The sequence below is a fragment of the Oryzias melastigma genome, unplaced genomic scaffold, assembly GCF_002922805.2.
Source record: "Oryzias melastigma strain HK-1 unplaced genomic scaffold, ASM292280v2 sc01081, whole genome shotgun sequence".
Classification (NCBI taxonomy): Eukaryota; Metazoa; Chordata; class Actinopteri; order Beloniformes; family Adrianichthyidae; genus Oryzias; species Oryzias melastigma.
Window position 1 is genome coordinate 1 of NW_023417666.1, and position 9,958 is coordinate 9,958.

The 9,958-nt window shown below is 42.4% G+C and overlaps 1 protein-coding gene across 1 annotated transcript in view; it reads left to right on the forward strand.

Moving 5' to 3' along the window:
- Positions 1–108: 108 nt before the first annotated feature.
- Positions 109–9,958, forward strand: part of LOC112138354 (calcium/calmodulin-dependent protein kinase type II subunit gamma) — a gene marked incomplete at both ends in the record, with an annotated part of 10,030 nt that continues 180 nt past the window's right edge. The window contains 9 exon segments of the mRNA XM_024260911.2: positions 109–181; positions 1,215–1,317; positions 1,679–1,762; positions 3,112–3,206; positions 3,549–3,671; positions 3,824–3,907; positions 5,703–5,745; positions 6,529–6,591; positions 9,465–9,505. Of these exon segments, the coding sequence (XP_024116679.2) occupies positions 109–181; positions 1,215–1,317; positions 1,679–1,762; positions 3,112–3,206; positions 3,549–3,671; positions 3,824–3,907; positions 5,703–5,745; positions 6,529–6,591; positions 9,465–9,505 (709 nt within the window).

Consider the following 9,958-nt stretch of genomic DNA (forward strand, 5'->3'; position numbering starts at 1 on the left):
TTTTTTTTTTTTTGGCTCTGCTGTGAGAGGCGTAGACATCATGTGAGGATTTTGTTCGGAAGGGCCGGAGCTGACTCTTATCTCCCTTTTTGTCCTCTCCCTCCGTAGTCACTGCATTAGTCAGATCTTGGAGAGTGTCAATCATATCCACCAGCACGATATTGTGCACAGAGACCTCAAGGTGAGTGGCTGCCCGTTGCCGTGACAACCACACACTCGCACACCTCTGCTCGTGGCCATGGCAACAGCTCCTCTCCGCTTTGTCTCTCTCTTTTTTTTTTCTTTCTCTGCAGTTTTGCGTGCATCTTTTTTATTCCTCCTCCCTGTGTTGCTTTTTTTTGCCCTCCATTGCACTATCTGCTCCCACATCTGTCATCCTATCTGTCCTTGACCAAAGCGCTTTGTGCGCGTCTGCACATGTGGTCAGAGTTGGTGACTCATGAGCACGTGCGGTGGGTTCATCTCTCACCTATGGCAAGGACTTGAACAACCCACACACAGACACACTGCTATGGGAGCTATTGTGACGTAAGCAGGGAGGGCAAGCCCAATGAAGTTGCCAGGACAACTAGTGTGACATCACATCAAGCAACGTGGGAGGGGCTTTAGTTGTCCTAAATTGCTGATTGGCTCAGATACAAAGAACACAGGAAGAAAGCACATCTTTTACTAGTCTATCTAAGGTTTATAATATATTTGCTAGTAATAATGTACATTAAATATGGCCTTTTCTCCTGTAAAAGGATGTCTGGACACGTGTGCATCTTTTCATGCCTTTGTATCAGAAGAGTGCCATTACCTCGAGCGCTTGCTGTCTGATTTGTTGCCCTTTTATCCTGATTGGGCTTTTTACTTTGTCCCTTTATGTCCCGCTGCCCAAACAACTGCCATTTAGAACACTAGCACACATCCTGCCTCTCACTAAGTACACTTTCCATTTAGCATTCAGTCTGCAGCGCTGCCTAAATGACTCCCGAGTGGTTTCTATGGCTACGAACCCATGTCCATATATAGTGTTGTGGAGATTCTCAGCCCACCCATCCTTTCCCATGCTCTGTCTCTCCATCACACCTTTACCCCGCCCCCACACAAGCTGTGCTGAATGCATAAAAATATTTCAGAGAAAGAGCTTTATTGAAGAGTGCCTGCAATTATGTGTCTCTCACATTCTCTGATCTCTTGTCCCACATTCTGCTTCTCGTTTTGCGCGTCAGCCTGAGAACCTGTTGTTGGCCAGTAAAATGAAGGGCGCTGCAGTGAAGCTGGCGGACTTTGGCCTTGCTATTGAGGTGCAAGGAGACCAGCAGGCTTGGTTTGGTAAGAAAGCACATACAGTGACATACATCAGTTATCTAATCTGAAAGTCTGATCATTATTTTATAGCTAGGAATCACCACGACTGCACCTCATCTAAATACAAACTTTTTTCAAAACTTGCTTGAAAAGGTTCCTGCATAGTTCATGCTTAGGTCATTTTGTTTAGGCTAACAGCTGAGCTGACAGGTTTTGGCTGACTCTCCTGCGGGGTGAAGTGATTAATGGATATTTGCTTGTGATTCCACAGTATCATAATCCACTCTTGCGTAACAGTCCAACAGGTCACGGTCATATTCATATAACCGCACAGAAGCATCCCTTTTCTACCCCTTAGCTTTTTCCCTTGTTTTCTGTTGGTCAGGGTTTGCCGGCACTCCCGGCTATCTCTCTCCTGAGGTCTTGCGGAAGGATCCCTACGGAAAGCCTGTGGATATTTGGGCGTGCGGTGAGTTTGGGCTTCTCATTTAGCTGGTGGCTATGGTCACATATCCAAAAATACAACCGCCCTAAATGCAAGTTTTTCAGGAAATTTGGCAGGTGGTCGAGCAGCGGCATTTGTAATCGGGAGGGAGCAGTCGCATTTTTATGTTATGGGAAAAAGTTAAAATTTTATGGCGATCGGACGATTTCTCTCTAAAAGTTAACATCAGTTACTGATCGCCTGGGAACATTTCGAGGTCACGCAGTGGCATGTAGGCAGAAAGGCTACCGGGCAGCTGGCGACACTTGATTTGGATTGCCGCCGTTCAGATACATTTACACATTATCCAATCGGAGCTGCTGCTGGCTGCCGCTGACCTTTGGCCACTTTTCCCTATTTTTTGATGGCGTCATCACTGTCTACACTCATGACCACGCCAACAGTTTTCAACGAATCAAGCCGCTGCATAAAATCTTGAAATTCTGCTGATGCCTCCCTATTTCACGGTGGCAGTTGTATTTGTGACAGTAACATTATACTACGTACACACTGGGCATGCTATGTGTGTTCACCCCATGAAATCTAAAAATATTTGTCTCAAACACAGAATTATTGCCTCTTTTTTTAATATATTGCATCAAAAAATCTATTCAACTAACAAAGGAAGTGGAGGTTGTTGGCGTTAATGCCACATTCTCCCTTTTAGCACATGGTGTTCACACTGGGCCGTCGCTACCGAGTACTAGTACATAAACCTACAGTCGAAAGAGACGAAGTGACGCAAATCTTCCTCCAGGCTTTTTGTTTCACTGTTCTGTTCTGATATATGAAAGATTTGGTGTCATACATTTCCAGCCTGGTACAAACCGCATTTATTCATTTCTCCTCTATAATCGGTTTGTATTTGCATAAATTAAAAAAGATGCCACCCATATGTCACTCGAGTTCCTGATTGTTCATAGTTTAGCTGGTTTAAGTTTAAGCGTTTTGTATGTAAATCCTGAAAATCCTGAGTCCACCTGTAATCCATATTCACCTGTAAGGACAATTAGGACAAAAGCCTTAGATCTGTCATAGTTTCACTCCCTGTCTTTTTTTTAGGTAAAAACACAAAATATCTGATGCAGAGGAACTACAAATGTGATGCAATACAGTGCAAACAATAGTTTTAACTGAGGGAAGAGCTAATTAAGAAGAATTGGAAACTTTTCATCCCTCCTCTGAGCTAATTGTATTCTAAAGTTACAATGATATGTAGTTTCATGTCTTTCAATAAGCTGCAAATGTGACATGATACTTGTTGCCATGCTTTCTTTGATGTGCAACACATACGAAGGTTTCGTAACTTTCTTCTCACCCCTCTGCTCTTTCAGGTGTTATTCTTTATATCTTGTTAGTCGGCTATCCTCCATTCTGGGATGAAGATCAACACAAACTCTATCAACAGATCAAAGCAGGGGCATACGATGTAAGTGTGCTGTGACTGTGTGTTTGTGGGGGGGGGGTGCAGTGCAGAGGTTTGCTAAGCACTTTTTGAATGTTTAATAGTCTCCAATTGAGATTTGGTCCAAAGCTATTGATCCAATCAGGGCTTTCCTGACGCATTGCAGCAGGGATTTGTGTGTGTGTGTGTGAAGGGGGGAAAATGAGAAATTCTTGTAAGACTTTTATTCTTCTACACTCTATAAATGTAGTCTGAGTTATTTTATGCAAAAGATGACCAAGTACCCTAAGAAAAGCTGCAAAGAACTCACAGATTTAGGGCTTTAGGAATCGATTCCAATGGTTCCTTGTTTCCTTGTATTCCCAGTTTCCTTCCCCGGAGTGGGACACGGTGACCCCAGAAGCAAAGAATCTGATCAACCAAATGTTGACTATTAATCCAGCCAAGAGAATTACTGCTGAACAAGCCCTCAAACACCCATGGGTCTGCGTAAGTGTCCACCAAGTTCAAATCCAGACTTTCTTTTAGCTCCTTTTTTTTTAATTAAGGGGGTGTATTTAGATCAAATGTACCGCCTCAAAATAAAATCTGTTTCTAAAAAGCCTCCTTTAATACTCTGCTATAATTCTCTTCCCCTGCAGCACCGCTCTACAGTGGCATCCATGATGCACAGACAGGAAACTGTGGAATGTCTCCGTAAATTCAACGCTCGCAGAAAGCTCAAGGTTAGTCTTCCTAAAATGTACCCTCCTCTAACTTTTTTCACTTGCGAAGAATATTATGACTTGTTTATCTTTAAAGTTCTTTTTTTTTAACTATTTAACTCTGAAATGCACTTATCTTGCAATACTTTAAGCATAAATTAAAGTTATTTTTTAAAGATTTCTACAAGGAAAATCACCTTTTTTATGATGTGTATCTAGAAAAAAATTCAAGATTTTTTTTTTATTAATGAAAGAGTTATTTAATAATCTATAAAATCTTGATGAAAATATGAGCTGTCTTTAGACCAAATGGAATTCTTTTATTCCCATTTCCTTTTTCAAATTTTTTTGGAACATTTGAAGGACATTTAAAGCTGTTTAGCAAGTGTTCGTTTCGATCTTACTAGACCTATGACAATGAACTATATTAGGTCTATCCTGTCGGAAAACTCTTACAGTTGAACTTCATCAAACTTAAATGAATTAAACAGAAACATGACCGTAAAGCTGTTCTCTTTCATGCTAAAATACATTTTAGATTGTGAATATTTCTCACAGAATCTAGAGCAACAAGCTTTGAAACTCCCATTCCAATCATCTTTTGTTTTTTAATCATTCCCAGAGATCCTTTTTTTAAATGATCATTTAGCAGTTTTTTTTTTTAGCTAAAATCAGAAAAACTTGTCGTCTTCCAGGACATAGTTTCTGCAGAGTGGCAGTAGTTCATTAGAAATTCTCATCTGAGTTGTGGGCGAGATCGTTGACGTGAAGCAACCCCACTCCCACTTCCCTTCCCTATTGCTAGGAGCTCTGTTTTAGCCATTGACACAAAAGGAGATGGACAAAACAAGGCTGTGAAGTCACCAATAGAAAAGGTCTTCCAACAAAATGAGTTCAGTTGCCATTTTTCCACAGTACAGATATCGCCCGATCTGGAACTAGACGAAGTTAGAAAGCAGCGATTGGAGAATCTGTCAAATGTTTGAGGTGGGGGCCAGCGGGCACCTCATGCCCTTATTGAGGCATCTGATTGGCCAGTTTATAACTTGAATAACATGCGATAAAAAAAATACATATCATGATAAAGAAAAAAAGAGACTCCAGAGCTAGAATAGTTATTCTGACAAACAAAATAACTTGGTAATAGCAACTTATTTTTCAATTGAAATTTAAGCTTAATATTATTTATATATATGACCTCCATCATGAGTAACATGCCATTTTAATAAATTTGGTCTTTAAAATATTGAATTAAAATAAAAAAGGCAACATTTCTATTGTTGCTAAAGTGTTTAAAACATCAAAAAATGTGATTTCAATCAGGTGTAATTGTCTAACCATTAAATAAATGCTTAGGATTCTTTAAAATGATTCACTTTCCAACTTCTGCATTTCTCCAAAACGTTGATTGCTGAGAAGCCGTCCCCTCTCCCGTATGAAGCAATATTCAGATACTTGAGGTTCCAGCCACGTCTCGTTGCTGTAGTTTGCATTCACAGCTACTCATGCAAACTAATGGATGGATCAAGCAGCAGCTGTTCTTCACAGCATTTAACTAAATTTGCATGGAGGAATGTCTGACAGAACTTGAAGATACGACTGTGAACATTTGGTATAGTTTTAAAACGAGACATCCAAGAAAGAAAAAAGCAAACATCTGCAGTGGTATTTGATCATTTCCTGAGCTGCAAATTGTAAATTAATTACGTTTTCTGAGAAAGGAAGACGAAACCCTCTGCAGGAACAGCTAGTCTTGTTAAGCTTAACTAAGCTTTTTGCACTCCCTCTCATCCTGCTTTCCTCCTTCCTCTCCCAGGGAGCCATTCTCACCACCATGCTGGTGTCCAGAAACTTCTCAGGTGGGTGTACCCTTCGCCCTCAGCCTCCCACTTAGCACATGCAGAGGGAGTGGAGGAAGGAGAGTGGATAGTCCTCTGCACCTCTTCTAACCCCCTCACCACATGCACACTCACCCACTCGTCCTCAGAATAACAATTGGTTTTTGTGTGTGCACAGGAGTTTGCTTGTTTGCAGCATTAAAGTGAAGTAAAGAGTGATGTTCCTCTGGTGTTCAACCAGAAATGACGTCTTTTTTTTAATTGATGGAATATATAAATACAAATGTATGTTTGCAGTTAAAAAAATGTGATGTTCTGTTGTGTATCAGTTCTGTGTAGTACGTCCTTGTCCATACTAATGTATCTCTCCTTTTGTGTGTCTGTGTGTGTGTGATCTTCTTCCCTGTGAGTGTGGAGCATTTGCATGTTTGAGAGAAGGAAGCCTCGACTTGTATTAGTTACTTTAATTTGGGCAAGTGTGGTGTTTTATAAAAGGTGACTTAAGATTTTGTGTTTGCTTTTTTTTTATTCTGTTTTCCCACTCTACTGAGAGTAACTTGTATTCCCCGAAGTCATACTCTACCAGTAATTGGTCTAGATGGTAGAAGAAGAAGTTCAACCCTGGGCCTAGCAATCCACAGGGGTGCTAATCTTTGCCTTAGCCCCCTCCTTCCTTCATATGTTGGATGTATCCGGGCTGTAGCCGGCACTCCCTGTAGTTTTCTTGGCCCACCACTGAACACCCCGAGACAGACCTGCCTATTTTGTTTAGCTCCTCCCAACTTTAGCGTTTCTGTCCAATAGTGGGCCGGCAGCATACCAACTCTGCTGCTGCCGCCTCCTCCACGGCCTCACTGGCTCAGGAAGGTACGTCCCAGAAGACACGCCCATCCACTCCCTCTCCACACACTCACCTGTATCATGGCTCCATGGTGCAGGCCAGGGCCCATTCCTCCTCTCTCCAAACTCCTGCATGCAGCCTCTGCCAAGCTTCCTCATCCTCTACATACATATATGCATGCATACTTAATATCTGGCATTTAGACTTTTGCTTTAAAGAAAAGAATCCTTCAGTAATTAATTTAGTTTAGCTTTTGCCAAAAAAAATCACCTTTGACATTTAAACTTCCATTCATCTCTAGTCATACGCAACATTTCATTCTCCACATTAGATCTCACCTTAAGAAAGCTCCATCCTACTTCCAACTGACCTCTTACGCCCACCATGTGCCCCCTCCCCTCGAGCCAGTGGGCACAGGGCAACTGAGGCAGGGGACGAGGAGGGGCATGTATCCTGAGGGCGGGAACTGACACTGCTGGGGGCCGGCAAGAGCTGGGTTGGCGTGCTGCCATCGTCAGACCTGGGTCAGGTGGGAGAAGGGCTGCAGGGGAGAGGCTTTGACCACGGCCATTGACTGTATATGGAGAACTGAACAGAGCGGGTGTGATGTCACCAATAGAAAATGCCTTACCTCCGGCTCCAAAATGAAACCAACGTAGTTGCCATTTTACCACAATATGGACGTTGCCATATTGGAACCATTCGACAGTTATTGATCCAAGTCGTCAACGTTTCTATAGCAACTACTGTCACCAACGATAAGTGAGCTTGTTGGAAGTCTACACCCCTTTCACTGAAAGCGGCTCAGGAGAATCTGTCAAACGTTCACGGTGGGGGCCAATGGGTACCACATACTTTAAGGCACCTGATTGGTCAGTTTATAACTTGCGATTAAGCAAACATAAAATGAAAATAGGATTAGCGATTAGGATTAGATATTCTGATGAATAGAATGACTGAGTAATAGCTGTTTATTTCTCAAAAGAAGTCTGGGATTTTGGCTTCTTGGAGCCAGCAGGTATTTCCTATTTGGAAGGCGAGGGAGGAGGGGTCACTCAGTCCAGTTCTCAATATACAGTTAATGACTAAGATTGAGGATTGAAGGGTTGCTCTCAGCTTTTTTGAAGCGAGTAACCCTCTTTGGAGTGGAGACGTCTCGTTCCCTCTGTCGAGGCCTGTTTCAGTACTTCCAAAGGTCCCTTGAAAGTACTAAAAACAGGCTCTTCTCTCATCCTACCGAGTGGAGCTGGTGACCAAGGTCTGCGATTCCAACGGTGGCTCCATGGATTGTGAACATTAGAAAGGCAATGTGGAGCAGACTGGATTCTTTGTCACTTCCTTTTAGATCAAAGAATCTTCTCTGCTCTTCAGCGTGCTTAGATGTCTCTATAGGTTCTTTTTAGGGAACTCTTAACCAGAGATGACCTAGATCTGTAAACCTCCAGAAGGAAAGGTGTGTGTGTGAATGGTGTGGTGAGATTCTGGTTGTGTGTGGTGCTTTGATTGTCAGCTAAAGCCCTCCAAATGCGGGCTTCCTCTGAGACTGGACCAAGTTGTAAGTTTCTGTAAATATCATGTGTGCCATCATTACTCCAGACTAGTCTTCTCCTATTTTTATTTTTTTTAACTCATCCAGGTCTGGTTTTATTTTCTTTGGCTTTTTGTCGTTCAAATGTCACTCATCACTGCAAACATCCAACACTTTACTAGTACCGCTTCTTTGCACTTTTTAAAGTTTGGTGAAGGCAAGGCTTGTGTTTCTGTTCTTCCAATGACTTCTCAGTACAATGTGTGGGGTGTGCTCATACGCAGCATTTCTCTGTTTTCTCAAAGGTTGTTTGTCTTGCTGCCTCTTGCATGTGGGTGACCTGTGCAGTTGAATTCTAAAAATATTCTGGGGAGATGCACATTCAGATGCTCCATGTTTGATCTTTAGCAAGCTGTTGCACCTTCTTCCTAAAGTTGGTCTCCTTAAGAAGTCACATGACTTCAAAGAGCACATGAATGAGGCATCTCCACTGTCACGCAGCAAGCGTTTGGAAGACTCATTTCGATGAAGAGCAGATGCTTAAGCTCTGATCAGTTTCTATTCCTAATTTAAAAAAAAAAAAAAACAACTTCTCCTTCATCATGTTTATTTTTCTTTGGATGCTGCATGGCCAGGCCAAGATAAAAGCTACATTTCAACCAAGATCAGGGAGCATGAGTTGTCACTTCATATTGTTTGCTCAAGTAAATGCTCTGGCCCTTATCTCTGCTCTGTTGTGGTAAAATGTTGAGCCCTTTCTCGTAACCCTCCCCCTTCCTTCCCCGTCTCGGTTCATTGTAGAAGGTAAGAAACACAAGATAAGGTTTTGGGAACCTGTGTGTTCGTGTCAGTAGAAAACAAGCGAAATGGGAGCAAGGGGGGAGTTGAGAGCTTTAGACTGACAGGAAACGGACTGGAGCCCTTAACGGAAATCGATGATTTACATTAACCTATCTCAGCACCGTCGGTCCTGGCGGCAGGGCGAATCTGACCAGAACTCTTTCTCCATCTGCTGGGGTCTTCCAGACAGGAAATAGGTTGAGGAAGTTTACTTTGCTCTCAGGTTTCCTTTTTATCCCCAGATGGCAGTGAACGGTCTAAGATGTGAATGGGTTCTGCAGGGTGTAGCAACCTTTTCAGCCAGTTGAAAGTGGGCACAAGAAATCCATTAAAAGCATGTGATTCTGTGGAAACATCCAGGCTTACTTTGTCACAAAAGCAGAGTTAATGGAGTTCCATAGATATAGCAAGGCTCAGATCCAGGTTTCAACAGACCCTTGAGAATTGCGTAGATCGGCTAGGATGCTCTCGTCAACCATAACACTCAGTTTTCTACCCGTTTCTCTTCCTTTCTCTCTTTTATTTTCACAGCATGCAAAAGTTTACTCAACAAGAAGTCGGATTCTGCCAAGGTAAGGTTGTCCAACATCTCTTCTTCTCCATTCTAACTCTTTTTTTACCTCTTTTATTTTAAGCTATGTGAAGGGTTTTTTTTATTTTTTACAAATTCACGTATGTGTGCCTTATGTAAAGAAGCAGATTCCCTTTTTTGTCCTACCACAAATTTAAGAAACACTGCTTCTAACTTCCTTGTCTCAACTTTTAGTCAGTCTTTCGTCTGCTGTGGATTTGCTCTGTCTGAGTCAGATGTGAGCTTTCCGAGCAGCCTCTCATCTCTCCGCACTCTCTTCCTCCCGCTTCCCTGTCCATCTCCTCTGCCTCAGGGGTATCACTGTGTAGTTAAGTGGCACAGGCATAGAGGGTTAGTGAGGCAGTAAAAAGGATGATCTAGAGGCCATTCTTTGGCACTCACCCCCTCATTTATCCTGTTTAGCTGTCAACAGCCCGGGAGCCGTAGACAACAT